We start from the raw sequence: 19,004 nt of genomic DNA, 5'->3' as shown, positions 1-19,004 counted from the left end.
AAACCACAAGAACATTGTTACCTTGAGCCTGAGATGCCAATTCAGATTCAACCCTGAATTTGGTTGATTTGGATTAAGTGACAGAGAGTGAATAGAACCATTGAATTTCAGAGATCATAAAGTTACACTATACCAAAGTAAAGAAGACATTTGAATCAAGCGTAGATAGAAAACATTAAGCCAAGAAAACAACACAGTTCACATAATTTTGTTCGCCCCTACAAAACATTTAAGCAGTTAATTTTGTTTTTGTTTTTGTTTTGTTTTGCTTTGTTTTTGAAGAGCAATTGTGGTCTTTTAAATTTTCTTGGTTGGAGGGCAAATTTTTATCAGCATTAGTGCTGTGAAATGATTTTGGTTTGTCATCCTCAAAGTATAAGTGAGATTATGAGAAAATTGGGCAGTCCTTCTCCTGGATTTAGTTCACTGATAATGCTTGGCATTCTTTTGCACAAGCTCAATCTAAATTATGGGGCTTTAGTATGGATGATAAGGTTTGATGGCAGATAGAATAATGAACTCTGCCAGTTTGTTTGGTAAACATCAGTGACAAATTTGAACTTTTGGGTGAAGGACTGCTAGAAGAATTCAACAGCACCTGGAGGTAAGGTTCTGTTACAGAGCCCTTGTTTTTCCCTCACTGGCTACGTTGATTCATTGTGGCTCATGGATTTGCCTCCGTTCAGCACACCGGAGACACTTCTGCTCTTGGTTGGGGTCCCGCTTCCAGATCGGGAGAATTCTGTGAGATCGTGCAGTGACGGCTCCTTGTACATGGCCACTGAAAAACACAGAAAGATGGTGTCAAAGGTCTTCAAATGGGCACACCACAGTGGCCCTCAACTTTTCTTCTGGTTAATAGGCTTCCATGCTTGAGGCCAAATATGACAAACACTGCTTTCAAAGACTCACTAGGTAGTGAACTGGATCATATTAAGCCAAATGTAGGCTTGGTGAAGAAGCATGTAAAGAATTCTAATGCCCAATTGCCATCACTTATGGTTATGTATATGAGACGATTAATGAAAAATGCATTTAATAAAGCTCTTAGAGGTTTAAATATGATCTAGAGCATGCTATGCAAGGGAAATATTAAAATTTAAAACCCTTTAAAAAACACTGATTTCTATCATGCTTCAAAATGAAACTAAGAGTCTAAATATTAGCACAATTCTTAATTCAATAAATGGTAAATATTATTGTTAGGCTGTAGATAACAGTACTAACTTATATTTATGGAGCATTTATAATGTGCTAGATATTGTTCTAAGTGCTTCACATTCATTATCTCATTTAATCCTCATAAGAATCCTCTGATGTACCTACTCTTACCCATATCTTATAGATGAGGAACTTGAGGCACACACAGGTCAATAATCCGCCCAAGACCATCCATCAGGTTAGTAAAAATGGTAAAAATGGAATTTGATTTCAAGTAGTCTGGCTCCAGAAAATGTGCTGTGAAGCAGTGCTATGCTGATGTGACTGGGCAGTCTGCCCTACTGGAAACCTCTAGTTAAACTCCAGACCTCTTGGAGGTCACGTTCTGCTTGGCCTGAATTTTCTATGCCTTCTCTACCATGTCTCACTACTAACATCCCTATCCTCTGCAGCCCATTCTTATTCTTCACCCTTTCTAATTTGCTACTAATCTGCTAATAATGACTGAAAAACAAAACTATGAATGAAAACTGTTGGGGCAATATTATTGGGCACTTAGAGAGGGCCCAAGGAGCTTTCCAATTAGTGTTGCATGCACACATTTAAGCATCAGTGTTTCTGCCCAGGGACCATTTTGGCATAACTTAGGGTTCTTGGATATCCTGAGTTAGCAATTAAACTTCTTCCATATAAGTAAGGCATTACTATATGTAGACATACTATGGAAAAATCAAAATCAGGAGATTAGATGCTATTGTCAATGTTTTAATATTTTTAAGTATTGTAAAATGTTACTAAATTTTTGTATAAATGTCTTAATGTAGAAAAATTATGTTCCATTTTCTAAAGTGTGATAAAGGATTGCTTTAAATACATACTCATTTAGTCCACAGCTCCTATAAAAGCAAGCTTACCTTTCAGTGGTTTGGGCAGAAAGTGGGCTGCAGGCTTGTTCTTCTTCACATGGTTTCCTTTCATGATCTCTCCTTCTTTGTTCAGACCCAGATACCACCCTCGGCCTGACTGCTGCTGACGGTATATCATCGATGAATATGTCACATAGTAATTTTCAAACACGGATTCTTTGAATTTGCACTCCGGTGTGAAATGTTCCTACAAGAAAAGTAAATAAACTAAAGCTCAATATTTATAGCTATAGATTTAATGTAGAACCATGTGGTATTGCCCTTCAGAAGTTAAGGACATACTTTTTTAAAGCTTAAATGACCAGTGTTCTATTTTAATAGTATGAACTATTATCACTGGAAAATGACTATATATAACATTTTGCATGACACTTTACAAAAAGCCCCAAGTGCAAGTGCTACTGAACAATGATTAGCTCTCTTTGCAATAAGGAAGTGGAAAAATTAGAACCAGCCACATAGCGTAATACATTGGATAAATATAAGAGCCAAAGATTGAAAAGACAAGCATAAAGTGGTCACATGGAGCTTTGTTCCCTTCGAGATTAAAGATGAGAAAACAAACATTTAGTCCTTGTATTTAATTTTCATAGATTCTTCAGTTACTATAAACTATTAATTTTCAATTGCTCAAGGCTGAAATCTGTGTTACAATGTTACAATACTGGCTGCCTATATTTCTAAAGGGATGCTAGAAGGAAAGACTCCCTTTTACTTTTAGGTAAACCAAGTTGATTTTTTTTTTTTTTAGATACTGGACCTTGACTTAAAAAAAAAAAATCCCACCTCACCCCATCCTTGCCTTATAGGAACATTTACAAGCAAATCAATATGGAAGCAAGAAATTTACAGTAATTCTACAAGCAGACATGAGAGAACAGCCCAGGGAACTCTGAACCGTGGAATGTGATTTTCTGCCACATACTTAGCCATGTTTTCTCTGGACTTGCCTATACAAATTAAGGGCTCCTGAACCAACCAACTGATGGTTTCAGAAACAAAAACAGACACAGAAAACCTTTCAAGTTTTGTGTATGTGTGTATATATAATAAATAGCTATTAAAATGGCCATTTGTAAGCAAAATGAAATGAATAGCAAATTTTAATCCCTAAGTAATCCAAAGAGAAACAGAGGGTCCTTTAGGAGTGGAAGATAATGAAGAAAATGCTAACAGTGGCATCAAGGAAGCCATTAGAGTTTTGCTCATTTGCTGAGATATTATGAGGAATAAATTTTGATAAAACCATAAAAAAAATACCTTGTAAAAATACTGCAAGCTTTCTGGATATCAGTCTTTTCTGAACAACGGCACCATGGTCCCAGCTTCCTTCATTTTCATATGAGATATCATTCTAAGCAATGCACACTACCTCAACAACAGGATCTAAAGCACTCTCAGGGAGTCAAGTCGGCAAAGAGGGACAGATTCCTCAAATAAGGCAGCCTTTCTCTGTAGGTTAAACAATAGAACTTTTTTTTTCTTTTTTCTGAGAATCCACAAAATCTGTCTCCCTCAGTAACCTCACTGACTCCCCTCATCTGGCGTGCAGAGTGCACAGACTGGAATCATCTTTCGGGGTTATTTCAGCCTGGGGCACACTTGATAGAGCCTTGGAAGATTCATACAAATTCAATCTACCCAAGAAGAAATGTACTTATAAGGCAATTATCACATGCTTGGAACCAAAGTGTTCTATTGATCAGCTGTGAAAACTCCTCTTTGTAGGATTCTTAACATAGGGAAAGCCAAGGTATCCCTAACAAAGAAATTGGACTAAGAATCTCCACATTCCCTCTAGTGATGAGGACAATTGCATAGAACGTTGCTAACATTCATTGGGAATTAAATCATCATTTAGAAAAAAAAATCTCATCGTTGGAGAGTACATTTTAGTTTTAGAAAGAGTCAGACACCATTTGAAAATAAATATGGTGAATAACATATATGATTACGGTGAGCGATACTGTGTAACCACGTGAACAACTGTATGACTGACTAAAAAATGATGAGATGGGATCATTGTGTGCTCTAAGGCAGGTCCCCAAAAAGGGCTGCAATTACGTCTTGTGTGTAACAGCATTCATTCATTTATTTATATGCATTTTCTGACAATCTATTACATGCTTGGGTGGTACTAAAAATCTACAGGTAAATAAGATGTGGCCTTAGAATGCTTACCATATATTTTCAGGAGTGAGACATGAACCCAGATAACCTGGACACAAGTATGCTCTCATTAAGTATAAAAAGAGAGGTATAAACGAGGTGTTGTATGAGAAAAGAGGAAGCCTGACTTAATTATGACTGGGGGACTAGCGAAGTGTAGGCTTTACAGAGAGGGTATTATTTTAGCTGAGCCTTGAAGGATGGGTAGGAATTCTAAACAGAAAAGGGAGAATAATATTTGAAGCACAGAACCACAGTTCCTCTAACCTCCACTTCTGTGTCCCCTGTCTCAGTAATTAGAGTCCACCATCCTGGCAATTGCTCGCACTTAAAACTTCAGAGGACCTTCCACATCCTCTCCAGTTCATGACCTTTACCTTCCACCCCCATTGTCACTACTCTATTATTACCTTGCCACTCTTATTACCTCTTCACAGGCCTGCTGTAATAACCTCCTAACTGGTCTCCTCTTCTGATAAAAGGGTTCCTTCCTAACACAAAGTTCCCTTCCTCAGGAACTTCTGATGGTTTCATCATGCCTCTAGTAAAACTGACAACCTGATGTGGCATTTAAAATTCTCCACAATTTAGTCACTACCATGCCTTCAAGTCTCATGCTCTGCCACAGAATCATGTATGCCTTTGGGCCTTTACAGATGCCATTCATTTTTATTGTTTAGAATGTCATTCTTCTATTTCTCTATCTACTGGCTTTCCCCTCATCCCTCAAGGCCTAGCTCAAATATGACTGCCTCTGGAATCATATTTTATTTCTCCCAGTTAGAATTGACTATACTCATATTTGTGCCTTCACAAACTCTATCTGCATTTCCAGCTTGTCCCTGTGACTCAGGCACATGCTTGATTGGCTCCAAATGGCAGGGAATTTGTCTTATTTCTGAATCCACCTTCCACCTTCATAAATAGCTGGTCATATTGCCTAACACACAGCAGACCACGTGATTATTGTTTATGGGATTTGAATTTCAGAGATTCAGATTTGAGGACTGTTAATTCCAGGATTCAGAAATATCACGCAGTAAAAAGTCTGCAGGGAATTTCCTTAATACCATATAACAAAATCAGTTGTATATAGAAGGAAGCTGTATAGCACATAGAAATCTTGAGTGCATGACTTAGTATATGTTAAGAATAACAGATACTACACAGATACTGGCACCTACAACATTAAGAAGAAAAATTTGGCAATTGTTACAACTATTGGAAAGTGGCAAGGAAGGACTCAATGAACTGAATGCTCTGTCATATCCTGGAAATTTCTTAGTCATCACCACTAAATTTGGACTCAAAAACTCAGTAGAGAGGGAGGAAAATGAGGCCAAAAAAAGAATGTTGAAGCAACCAAAGGAGTGTTCTGTTCTCTGTGTGCGACACTGTCATTTTATCCAGTGTTGGAATGAGTAGGCAGAAGAGGCTTGATTTTTCTGAAATGTGGAAAAATGTGAACATCCCACCTAACACAGGAAGGGTCACCAAAGAAAAAAGGGTGCAATTGCATCTCTTTATCAGCAGTGATTCATATAAATAACAGAAATTAAATTTGACTCCAATCAGAGAAGCCCTATCGAGAGGATACCAGGGAGACACATGGCAAGGAATAAACTTCTTTTGATCGATGTGTAGATGATTATTAGTACTCTTGAAGAAGGTACGATAGTGGCTTTGACACATAGTAGGCACTAATTAGAGGCAGCAATCACCATGCTTTGTATTTAATGTGCATTAAATAAATATCTGCTATCATAATAAATGAATTTAAAAGGATGCCAAGCATTCCCTGAACAGCCACTAAGAAATTACTTGGCATGAGTACAAGAGAAAAAGTGCTTTATATCTTATAAACTTTTATGCATTGACTTTTCTTAAAAGTTGTTTACGTCTTGTGTATCTATATTTTTTTCAGAGAATCCATACCAGTTAGTTATACAGATTATATTTTTGGTCAGGAATCAAGAATCTACATTTTCAGAGTGAGAAGATCCAGGAGCAAAGTCTAACACTTTTTTTAAACCAGTTTAGTCACTATTAAGGGGAGCTAGTTATTTGGACATTGAAATATCACTGGCAAGAAGAAAACATTTAAAACCCTCAACATCAGGTCAATAGAATATATTGGAGAATGCTTAGAGCCACAAATAGTAATGGTCAGCTATCCTTTTCCAGGCATCTTAGACCTCCACATAGACTTTGAAAGGCAAGCGAAGAGGCATTAACACCATCAGTAATGTTGGATATTTGCAAATAACCTCAGATCCAATGGTGTGCCAGAAAACATCTTTGTCCAGAACAAAAGGCTTTAGACCTGTGTAAATTGCTATTCTCTATTAGGATCAGAAGAAGCAACACTGTTCCTTGTACCAAGTGAGAAGTATGGAGAGGGTGCAATACCTCTTTGGCCTCCTTGAGCTGGAGTCAGGTTAGAAGCATGGGCTGTGATGTGGCTTCCCTGAAGGGAGCCAAGTAAGGGCCATGCCACTCAACAGGCGATGTGTAGCTACACGCAACCAATAAAGGTGAAGGCTAAAAAATATCTGTATTTATCATTTATGCCATCTCAGTGCCCTAAAGACATCTACAATACCAAAAGACACACAGCATGATTAAATGCCTTCCTGATTAAGAGAAGCAATTCAGTAAACTAAGACCTCAACAGTAGATTTTTCATACATTCCCTACTACTTTTGGATTTTCAGCTATGGTCCCACTAATAAGCTGGCAGTGTTTCATTTGCATCTGTATCTCAGTAGGACAGCAAGCCCTGTGGATTGCCATGTATATTATAAATGTTTCTTTTTAATGCATTTCTCTCAAAAGAAATATTTTTTAAATGGGCTGCGCTGATTCCTTTGGATCCCAAGAGAGCAACAGTCTACTGAGGCTGCCCATACAAAAAATGGCAACACTACACCCCTAGATATTGAACAAAGTCTGAGATAACAGTATTGCATATTAAGTATAATCTTTCACATATGCATATGCTATACCAAGTGCGCACAACCTGGTATATTATTGAGAAGTATTATAATATTTCTCAATTTTGTTTTATTCACATGTAATATTTTGTAAAGCAGGCATCATAAAACAAGAAACAAAAACATACTATGAGTGGACATTTAAAGAAACTTTGAAAAATGAACCTAGTAAAACACAAGATCCTCTTTTCAGTAAGTTCTATAAATGTATTATAACTAATCTACCTCTCCCTTTAAGCCTCTCACCTCTTTCTTGTCTCTTCCTTTCTTGCAGCCACATTTTCAGTAGCTTGGCAATCCAATTAATTTAACAATTACTGCCAATAGCAAGGGTTACCTTTCTAATTCTGAGTTATCTTCTGATGACAATTAATTTTATAGATTTAAAGTCAGCAGGTTTTTTAAGCAAGTCTGACTTGTGCTAATCAATTATTCTCCAGGCTAATGAAAATAATATGCAAATTAAAATTGGATCTTCAATTCTCTTAAAAAATAAAAAGAATCGAACCTTAAAATATAAGTCATACCCATGGGAGTGACACTGTAACTACCTATATTCTTTATATAGGCTTCCCCTCTATCAGTGATTTCAAAATCCAGGATTAATTATTATATTCGGAACTTTGATGTTCTCTCCCAGGGTATATTTGATGCGCATGAACTTCATTATTATGAGATCAAAGCATGGGAAGGGAGAGGTTGGGGAAGAGGGAATCAACCCTCGCCCAGTGCACTGTAGCTAAGCAAAATTATTAATTCACAATAAACCGAGATGGTTTGTTCACTCAAATATCCTCTGGACTGTCAGATACTTGAGGGCAGCTCCTAGTGTTAGGCCTGGCTTATAGTTAATGATCAATATGCATCTGATGAAATAAATAAATGAAAGAATGGAATATCTATAAAGAGAACTTAGAAGCATAGGCCCAAAAAGGGGTTAAATGTGGCACTACATGAACAGAGAGTTGTTTTACAGTAGAGAAGGACAAGTAAGAACTTGCCTGCAAGGGTAGAAAGAATAGGTGATAAAAGGAAGAAAGCTGCCTACAAATAAATTCAATTAAAAAAATTGGAGATGAAGAGAGAGAGGAAAGAGAGAGGGAAGCGGGTAAGGGAAAGACGGAGGGAGGGAGGAGAAAGGGAGGAAGAGGAGAGGGAATAATAAAGATAAAACCGTGCTTAAGCTGCAAGAATAAAGAGATTTCCTGTTAGCCAAGTATAAGGCATTAAGCTTATACTCTTGGCCTTTGAGTCTGTAAATAGCTAAACATTTTGATTAAATTAATTAGTTTGAGTTTTATAAAATGGTGGGGGGACTACCAGTCCTGCTGACCTTACTAGATTGTTGTACGAAGATCCAATGAGATGACATATGTGAAAGAAGCTCTGAAAATTGTAGGCTCCAGAAACATGAAATGTGAGATTCCTTCTGATAATGCATGCCCAGAGAACCAGAGCAAAAAAAAAATAAATTCTCTTCTTTTCAAGGTTCTTTTTCACTATGAAATCAATTTAAAAATAAAGAGTCTGCCTATGCAGGTTTTAGTAACATGGAAGAATATAAATTTTGCCAAAAATTAGGACTGCATATGAATTATACCCTGTGTTTAGTGTTCTCCTCCAAGCTTGGTTCCCAGAAAACTGTTTTGTCTCCTTTCATTTTCCATTTCTGCCTGCAGTGGGCTCAGAAGGCCGCAGTGCTTCCAGCCACAGCATTAAAAAAAATGAAGTGCTTTACAATGGGCTTCATGAAATACCATGTAACAAAATGACTTAAAAGTACATGTTAATTGGCAACGTTGGTAAAGAAATGAAAAATATAATTAAGAATCTGCACACAGTACTATTTTTCCTTAGATAGTTACAATGGAATTTCTTGGTAGCATTTTCATATTCCAAGATATTTCATAGGCATTTTAATTTACCTCTGTTGATCCCACAAAATCTGCCAGCACAGTATTGCCTTTTCTCCTCAATTCTTCACAAACAAAGATGAAAAAAATATTAAGGAGTTTGTCAACCAATGGCCTGTTTAAAACAGAATTAGGATGCAGATATGACCACATTTTAGTCCTTTGTACTGGTTTGTTCGGAATTTTCATATATTTCTGTAAAGCAGTCTCATGCAATGCATTACTCAAGCTGTCAAATTTTCCAAAGCAAATTGTTTTATAAAAACACACTCCACTCAAATAAGCTAGAGAAAACAGGAGACAAAACAAAAATAATGCATCCCTTACAGCCTAAGATGAGTTATATTGTAGTGATATAAAAATTATATGATCCAGAGGCCTCACTCAGCTCCAAACCTGGTCAGCAAATACATTCTGAAATGGAAGTAACTTGCTGAGATTTGTGACAAGGGAAAGGGACCAGCCACATGTCTCTAAGGTTGTGTAATTGGCTCAAGACAGTGTGAGTCTGACCCAAACCTTGCAGAATACTGATCGTTTAGACAGTTCCATTAGGTGGCAGAAGATGTACTTCATTTTACATAAGATACGCTGCAGAGGTACTGTATAACTATCATGTTATTTTAAAAATCTTACCAGGGGATTTCACTGTTGAACAAACATCTGTGGAAAGTCTTTTTTTTTTTTCCAAGTAAAGAACACTTCTCTAATGTGAATAACTCCCTAAAATGTTTTTAATCTATTATGTATATTGACTCTAGATGTTGGCTTTTCCTATAGCAGGACTGACCTATGCATTTTGAAATGGGAATCAAATATCAGATATAGTTTCCAAAAATAAATTTTCCTGTCTTTTGGCTGATTACTGCAATTTGTGCTCATTGGATAAATATTCTGTCACCATGTTTTCTAACTTGTGGTAGTACTCTTCTGCGTAATAACTTCAGAGTGGGATCTAAATCCATCTGCAAGAGAATGATTTTGGATACATTCGTAGTCAGCAAGAGAATAAGTTTAGTAAGTTGTATCTTTTTGAATAACCATTGCAAGCTCTTGTCTGAAAATTCAAAGCCTGGGAGTCTGAAAACTTTTCCCAGAGATCCAACAAACTCTCATGCAAAGGAGAAAGGTTCTTTCCTTGTAGATCAATTGCAAAAAATCCTGGCAAGGGAGGTGGACTATTAAAAAATAAAATCATTGCAAGTTGGGCACATAGAAGGTTCTAGTACTTCAGAGAATTGAGGACAGGAATGTTGATTTGTGTTGGAGAGTGGTTGTGTTAAATTTGATAAGGTCTGTCTCTGTAGAAGACAGTCACTTAACAATAACCAAGAGGCCACTTTTTAAGACTTTCAAAAAAAAAATCTTACCTTTTCTCCTGCACAAGTAGAAAAGCTAGACAACAGTGACTGTTCAAATGGAAGTCACTAATGCATCCTTTCCACTGCAAACCATAAAACCTCAAGTCTCACAGGACAGGGTACAATGTCCTTGTCTATAAATGAAGGATGAAAAAGGTGTCGCAGAGGGCTATTGGGCTGCCACATCACATTACACCTGCAAATTACTTCTGAGGATAGAAAGTCGTAAAGAGAGTAATCTCTCTAAGAAGAGAGTTCAGTCTATCCTCATTTGCCCCTTGAAAGGAGCTAATGAAAGGATGCTAGTGACAATCACTTGTCATGAGTCTGAATACATTACATTAATTTCAGACTCAAATGGAAGAGTTCATTCTAAACTGCTACTTACCAAGAGCCTACTGTGTGCCAAGCATGGTGGGAGGCCCCTTTGAATATGTAATGATCTGATTTAACCTTGACAGCAGTTCTCTGTAACAACTTGAGTGGATCTGCAGCCCTCTGGTCTGAGAGAGTAGTCCTCTCACCTCACAAATGAAAAAACCACAGGAAACAAGCCCTGAACAAATCATTTCTTTATAAGATCAATTGCAAATGTGATTTTTTTCACCCAAATAGTCACTGTGTAGGCAATAGCTGCAATGTTAATTCTCTTCTAAATGTACAGTTTCAACATTTGCTGAAAGTTCGCCCCTTCTTCCTTATTTATGTACCCTGTTTCTTTGAACACTGAAGACCTCTGTTTATACCTGCCTCTTCCACTTTCCAGATTTCTAACTTTGGGCAATTCACCTGTGCTCTGAGCCAGCATCTATAAGAGGAGAATAGTGTCATGTGCCTTACTGGGTGGACTGCAGAGGCTACAGAAAGCCGCTAGCTTATGTATAAGTGCTCGCTGACTGTGGGACCCCTTCTCTTGCCTTAATTTCAGTGTGTGTGATATATATATATAAAGAAATGCAGCATCCTCCCCACCCTACTCCCAGCTTGAAAGTGGTATGGAAACTAGTGGCTGTCAATGAAAACAAACGGAGTAGAGAGCACCTTTCCATTTCTGAGAGGGGTTCATGTTACACGTTAACTGTGTATGACAACTGCATTCAGTAGTGATTCCTTTTCAAGAGTAGCAATATAGGAGCTTTCAACTGGGGGTTTAAATATTCAAAGATTCTAAAATCTGAATTACTATAACATGCATTGGTGAATCCAGATGATATTAAAGAGATCTGTGAAATAATGTAGCATTAATGGACCAAATGAGATTTATGTGTCTCATTTTAATTACTATACTACCAAAAGTACAATATTATTAGCTCAATTCTTTTGTTCTAAACCACTGTTTGCTAGTACTAGTTTCATAATGTCAGTTACTAATAACAACAATAATGAAATATCTAATAGTACCTTATGTTTAAGCATAAAACTTTTAAAGTTTTCTATAACTGCTTAACAGTTAGAGCATTTGAGTGACAAATAAGGGACAGTTTAATAATAATAATGATAACAAAGGTAATGATTATAATGGATTTTGGTAGACTTTTTTTTCTCTCTAAAGAGCTTTTTTTCACAGTTGAAGAAATGGAACCAGAGATGCTAATTACAATGAAATCTGGCTTTCACACTTTCTTCTAGAGATTGAATCCAGGTAGGGAAGCAGTTCCTTATAGGGGAAGCTGAATCTGTATAAAGTAGTTGGTGATGACATGTGAGAAGCCCTCATTTTAACACTTGATCTCTAAGATGTTTCCAAGGCTACAAAACACTGAGGACCAGGCAGCTCTAATTGGTCTGGGTTGCAGAGGGAAGGAAGAGCTTTAACATAGCACAGCCAAGACCGCCAGCCTGTCTCACAGCCCACTGCTTTCTCTACCACACAGCTTTCCATTTCTCTTATGTAAATGTGTTCATTTAACATTCTCCTAGATCATGCCATGAAAAGTTCATTATCCTATTGCAAAGTGTTCATGACTGAATTTTGGCACATTTTGAGGTTTGTTTTTTTTTTTTTCTTTCCAGTAACCTCTCTACCTTGGCGTTTTTAGGTGATGACCCCAGAGCATGTTACTGAAACTAGGCTTCTGCCATTTTATGTACAGATGTGGGTAACAGGTAAAGAAAACTGTAAATCAGTCTAGTCAGACTCATGTGTGATTGTGCGAGCTCGTGATAGCAAGAGAAGGAAAGAGAAGTAGAAACAGAGAGACAGAGGAGGGGGGAACAATGAGACAGAGAAAGACAACAGGAAGTGAAAACAGAGAAAGTAAATGAGACGATTTGTTTTTCCCAATTCCATAAGTCTGTGGCCATTTAGAAATGTCTGCCATACCCTCTGCCTCTATGCCCACCCCATAGGTTTAATGGGGAAGGTGGGAAAGTAAGTCGTGTCTCCTTCGCTGTAGAAAATGTCTCTGATTCCTCTCCAAACTCCCAGTTGTGCTTTGAGCTCAGGGTTAAAATCTGAGAGGCCACCCAGGGCAGGTTATGTTCTTCTGTAAAGTTAGTACCTATAGAAGAGTCTGATAGAGGAATAAATCTATTTCTTCCTTAAGGTTTTCCCATATGTAATGCATAGCCACCTCTAGGAAGAAAAAAAAAAAAAGGAAATACGGGTCTCAAGAAACTCAGGATTAGTGCGAAGAAGTCCTGTGAAAGTTCATTAAAATAAGACACTTTGAAATATGAATATCATTATCATCAAGTGAATTATATTTATATTTTCATAAGAGAAATATAATGCTTAGATGTGTGGCTATGTCGCAGTAATCAAGACAATGGTTTCCTAGTTATGACCGAGCTGCTGTCACCTGTGACGGCCTTTATTATTCCCATCATCTTATATTATGGTTATGTAGACAGCACTGCAATGAAGTCTGATTTCTAAATACGCAGTGCTTTACAGGAGTGTACAGACCAAGTATCCAGCTATAATTCATAAATGAGCTTTCAAAGCTTAGTTTAAATTAAATATGGTTTGTTCTGTAATTCTTGAAATACTGCAACATTTTTATATTAATTTTTAAAAGAGTTTTGATGACATTAAATTTTGAAATAGGCAAATTACAGTCCTTTATCAAAATATACAATTTAAAATTTCAAATATTTGTTACTTATGTATTACCGTAGTTGAAAACACAATGCAACAATACAAACTATAAGAATATATAAAAATGATTAATACTTCATAAGCTTTGCACAACTATGACCTATTTGGAATAATTTTCAGCTTTCATTTTCAACAGTGTAGACTGTTAAAACATTTGCATGAGAATGCAAAATGTATAAATTATCCCCGCAGGGAACACTTAAAACTTACGGTAATTATATAGCATAGAAGTAGTTTAAAGAACTCGACAAAATAGCAAATAATTCTATAGTCACCCTTTAAAATGATTATTATTCTGTGTTACCAGTGATCTTGATCACTAAAATCCCTCTCTTTACAATTACATTCACATGATCAAGTCTTACTTTGTTCTTTTACCATCAAGCTCTTGCAGCTGGCCCTGAAAATTTGCATGCTGTAAAAGCTGAACTAGACAGCTAGTAGAGATGAATTCTCCAGTTATAGTCATGCTGTGAACAGAACCATAACACTCTCTTAATATATCTTATCATTGCACTTTTATACTAAACATGCATCCAAATCAAGTCCTATTTTTTACATTCCTCCTGTTCAAAATCTTTTAATGGCTCCCTGCTGCCTACCAAATAAAATCCAAATTCCCTAGCCTGGTGTTCAAGGCCCTCCACAATCTTGCATGTGTTCTCCTACAACTCTAGCATAAGCTTCCTCAACTCAAGCCAGATTGAAGAAATAAGGCCAGGACCAAAAGGAGCAGAGATTTCTCTTATGAATGGAAAAATATCTCCTCCGAACCGATTATTGTGCTTTAGAACCTGGGATATTCACTGTGATCACAGAGAAGTACTGGGTCACAGGGAATATGTAACTAATCTCTCCTAAATTTCTTTCTTATGCTCTGCATTATTTTTCTTAATTCAAAAAATGACTTGCACTTTTGCCACATCCGAGCAGCCTCATGTCATGGTTCCACACACTCGATTTAGCAGGCAATGTGTCTGTGCAGGGGCCGCCACCAGCTATGCAATTCTCTGAGGCCACTCGGTAATAATCAGCACCTTGGTTCTTTTCACAGCACAGAGGAAAACAGAATCAAACGTCAGCATGTCAGAAATCTCTAGACTCAGCTTTGGCTGGAATGCAAAAGCACTTTACAATTGATTATTTCTGAAGACTTTCACAGCATTGAGGAAGAGGGTAGTGAAATTGTATCTGAACAGAAGGAAGCTAAATTATTTATCTCATACTAATTTTTAGCAGATGGCTGGTGATGAAAAATCTATGCTGGCAAATATACTGTATATATTACTTTAAAGATAAGCAAGAGGGCTAAAACTTCAAATGTTCACAGTATATTTGTATTTAGTCTCATATTGATTCCACACAAAGGTTCTTCTAAGTTTACATGATTAATATATGATAAACTGGACCACCACGTCATTGTAAGTTGCATCATCTATTCATGAATCCCATCAGCAGTTGGATTGCTTCTCTCTTTCTAACCTCGCAAGTAGACTACATGTTGCTACTCAATGGTGCCTACATTATCCCTCAGCATCAGGAGAGTTCAAACACTCCTTTCTCTAAGAGAGAAGAAAATGGCCCTTCGGGGGCATCGCGGTTCTCAGAATTAAACTCCCTCACCTAGCTTCAGGGAAAACTGATTAAATGCTGACTTCCAACTAAAATAAACAGGAAGTTGATGGAAAAGTGATGATAGGGTGGCCCCAATGTACATCCTTTTTCTTCTTTGCCCAAGTTATGTCTCCAGAGAGAGGGCTGTGTGGGTTCAATATGTAATTTTTCCTTCCCCCACCCTGTCAAGGATCTATTTTCTCTCGTTAGACAAAGGAGACATGGACTTATTCTTTAGTAGACTCTCAAACGCCAATTGTTAAGGAAAGGAGAGAAGATATTCAATCATATGCGCTGTTTCGTATAGAGCAAAACATCTTCAGATGAGCCTAGCTATTCTATACTGTTCCCTAGGTAAAGCTGATGAAAGTTCTGGCCCCAGAAAGAAACTTTCAGAATCACGATGCATGATTTACCTAGTGACTCAGAGCTTCTCTGAACAACATCTTTATATGATGTTTATTGTTTGCAGAATGTGCAGTATCATCTCTGGCTAATTTATGAAGGCTGATTATTTTATATGCCATTTTATCAGGATTATTCTCCTTCAAGCCAATGAAGATTTATTGAGTGCCTACCATGTGCACTATTTTCCCCAAACTAGTTGCTACCACTCATGGTGCTCAGCACTTTGGGAATAGCAGTTGTCTTCTCTAGACATTTGTTCAAAGAACACTTGGCAAGCTGCAACCAGAACCCATGCAGTGCCCCAAAGTGGGTTCTTACAGTGAGACCACAGACCAAATCTGAGTCCTATAGTCTACAGTGGCCAAGCAAGATGCAGACCTCCTGTGGGTGAATATCTTCCTACTATGATAACTTCATCGAGCATTTATTCCATTTGAAAAGGATACATTTGGTAATAACATCTCTTACAGTTGAGTGTTCAATTACCGTAATCATCAGCTAAGCATTTAGCAATCTCTGAAAAAGTGAGACTATCCTAGGTCAATGTATAGCTTAGAATGAAAATAGCACGTGGCGAAACCTAAAAATAGATTCTTCAGAGTTACACTAGTATGGCCAAAGTCGCCACTGTAATAGTACCTAAAAAAACATAATTTGTACATGAATCAATTTAATAAGAGTGAACTATAAATGATACTGCATACTATATGCCAATATAAGCTAATAAGGCTCCATTTTCAAATCACCCTCCTGTATGGTGAGATTAGTAGTACTCCAATCATCAGAAAAAAATATGCTTTAAATACACTTTGTGTTTTGATGTCACTGGGTTATACTTTCTGAAATTCCAATCTACTGAGAGAATACTTACAGAAGCCGAATATTGGCTGAAAATCACAGGGAAAAGGAATGAATAAGGGGCTAAGCTAAGTGACTAGAATACAGGGCAGTACAAATACTTTGAGTAAACACTAACAGAGTTTCAAATCTCATAGCTTTAGGGGCAGCTCCTTAGGCCATGCACAGTTGTCAGCGACTTTGTTAATTTCCTAACATTAGAAAGAAACAGGAAGAGACAAATTAAACAGGTGTGAAGCCATTAGAACTGCAGCGTTTAACTTTGTGTAAACACATCAAATTACATGTGCAACTCCAATGAGAAAGTAAAGGGATGGGTGTGCAAACAGCCACCAGTCACTGGCGGATAGATACACACACAAAGCCAGTGTGAGAACTGCAGATTACATATTTGTCTTCTTAGCAACATTAACTTTCTGTTCTTCTAAATAGGCTCAATGTTTATCCACAGTTGCTTACTGTATTTTGACTAAGCGATAATAGGTTCGATTTTCCCTAAGTCTGAGTCACAGCCTGGTAGTAAATTAGAAGCTTAGGAAGGTGCGTTACTTCCTTGAGGCCATTGAGCCATTATTTAAGGCATAATACACTTGCTTTGGTTTATGAAGATGCTACCGACTCACTTCAGTGGGAGTTATTTTTCCTGCACTGCCGATGGCTGAGTTAAATGAATGTACTTGATTTTCTCTCTTTGCAGTATGGATGAGATAGTCTGAGCTAATTATATATTCTTGTCAATTCCACTGTGACCCACAGAGCAAATGCCCAGGATGTTTGCCTAAAGTTTGAGGTTCATTCTGTAGCTGTGGAACAAAAGCAAAGTCAACGAGGGATAAGGAAGATTGTGGACTCATTGATAGCATTCTCTAACTATGTTAGCTGGCCACTAGTACCATAAAAGCCTTAATTTGTAATAAAACATTAATTTACGACATAAGGCAAATCACTTCACTCCTCTACTCAACACCCTCCAACAGCTTCCCATCTCAGAGACAAAACCAAAGTCCTTGCCTTGGGTGATAAGTTCGGTTATATGTCATCTGATCCTAGCTACTTCTCTACCCTCATCTATCTATGTCAAATGGCTCCCTATCTTGTCCTTTGAACATGCCAAACATATTTTCATCTCAGAGCCTTGGAATTTGCTGATACCTCTGCTTGTATTTTTTTTACTCCAGAGATCCACTTGAACCCCTCCCTCTTGTCCATCAAATGCCACCTTCACAAAGAAGTTATTCCTGACCACCTTATATGAAAGTTGCCCCTACCTCTCAGCATGTACATCCTATCCCCGCAACCCTGCTTCTTATGCTCCAAAACAAATTATATATTAATTTATTTATCTACTGTACATCTACCATCTCTAGAAGATAAGCTCCATGAGGACAGAAGTTATGTGTTGTTCACTGCAATATGCCAGCATTTGGAACAGTGCCTCAAGCTTTGTATTAATGCCATAATAATTTGCTGAATAGATGGATGTATCCTGGTGGCCTAACAGACTGAAGAGATAAATTATTCCAGATTATTATGGTCTTTGCATAAGTATTAAAGAATCGATGTGTCATAAAATGATATTTAGGCTTCTATCGAGATACAGTTATTGGGGCTTTCATTTCACTGTGGTTATGAACTGCATTATAATTATAGCCAGGATCTCTCCCCAAAGAAACCAAATAAACCTTTACTAATACACTGTTGAGCTCTACATGAAAGGCTATTCATAAAAAAGGGTAGGTCATGATGAAAAGAAACAACTAAAAAGAATATGTTTGAAAAGTGTGCCAACAGGTAATTAATCACTGAAAGCAGCAAATCCTGATGGCTAGTGAATTTCAAGGGCTAATCTCAGTAATCTATGAAAGTGTAATCTTCTTCTCAACATATCAGAAATGTCAGTTCATTGTACTGAACAAAGGAATAAATGAAGAATACATCTTTCCAAAGAGATTATTCTTGATGATTCCATTAAAATACATTAAATAAAACATTAAAATATGAAGAAGAATTTAGCTAGAGACCTAGTGTTTAACTCCAATGTGTCTTTCATGGGGGCTTAAAAGCTGATATGACTTGTGCTTAAATTGCCCTGTGTAGAGCACAAGGATCTCAGGCTGAACATATACAATATAGAAGGGTTCATATCTCATTTCTTTGCCATGGATCACATTCTGTCTTCAATTTATCAAAAGAAAGATAGGAACTTTTTAGAAAGAGGAATGTTAAACAAGAAATAAATGCCACAACTTGCTAATTAAGTATAATGAGATAAAACAAAATTACTTTGGTGCCACACTTCAGATATTGTTTAGAAAAGGAGTAATTTGAAAGGAAGCATAGTGAAGGAGAAAGAAAACAATGGTTTAAATTGTAAATTATACCTTACATGAATAAACTTATTTAACTCTGTCAACAACAATAAATGCAAACTGTATCACTATTCCACTCACTGGACAACCATGCCTATGTGAGGCGAGTGGGTACACCAGGACTCTATCGCA

The 19,004-nt window shown here is 37.1% G+C and overlaps 1 protein-coding gene across 4 annotated transcripts in view; it reads right to left on the bottom strand.

Moving 5' to 3' along the window:
• Positions 1 to 328: 328 nt before the first annotated feature.
• FGF13 (fibroblast growth factor 13) overlaps positions 329 to 19,004 on the bottom strand; it is a 467,301-nt gene continuing 448,625 nt past the window's right edge. The window contains exons 4-5 of one of the 4 annotated variants that reach the window (XM_006924190.1): positions 2,076 to 2,274; positions 329 to 781 (exon numbers count right to left, since the gene is read on the bottom strand). In XM_006924190.1, the coding sequence (XP_006924252.1) occupies positions 645 to 781; positions 2,076 to 2,274 (336 nt within the window). In that variant the 3' untranslated portion in view covers positions 329 to 644. The remainder of the gene's footprint in view (positions 782 to 2,075; positions 2,275 to 19,004) is intronic. The other 3 variants (XM_015598755.1, XM_006924191.1, XM_006924189.1) reach the window with 3 other exon arrangements.

This window comes from Pteropus alecto, unplaced genomic scaffold (genome assembly GCF_000325575.1).
Source record: "Pteropus alecto unplaced genomic scaffold, ASM32557v1 scaffold139, whole genome shotgun sequence".
Taxonomy (NCBI): Eukaryota; Metazoa; Chordata; class Mammalia; order Chiroptera; family Pteropodidae; genus Pteropus; species Pteropus alecto.
The sequence above is the reverse complement of the archived record's forward strand: the minus strand, read 5'-3'. Positions and strand labels throughout refer to the sequence as shown.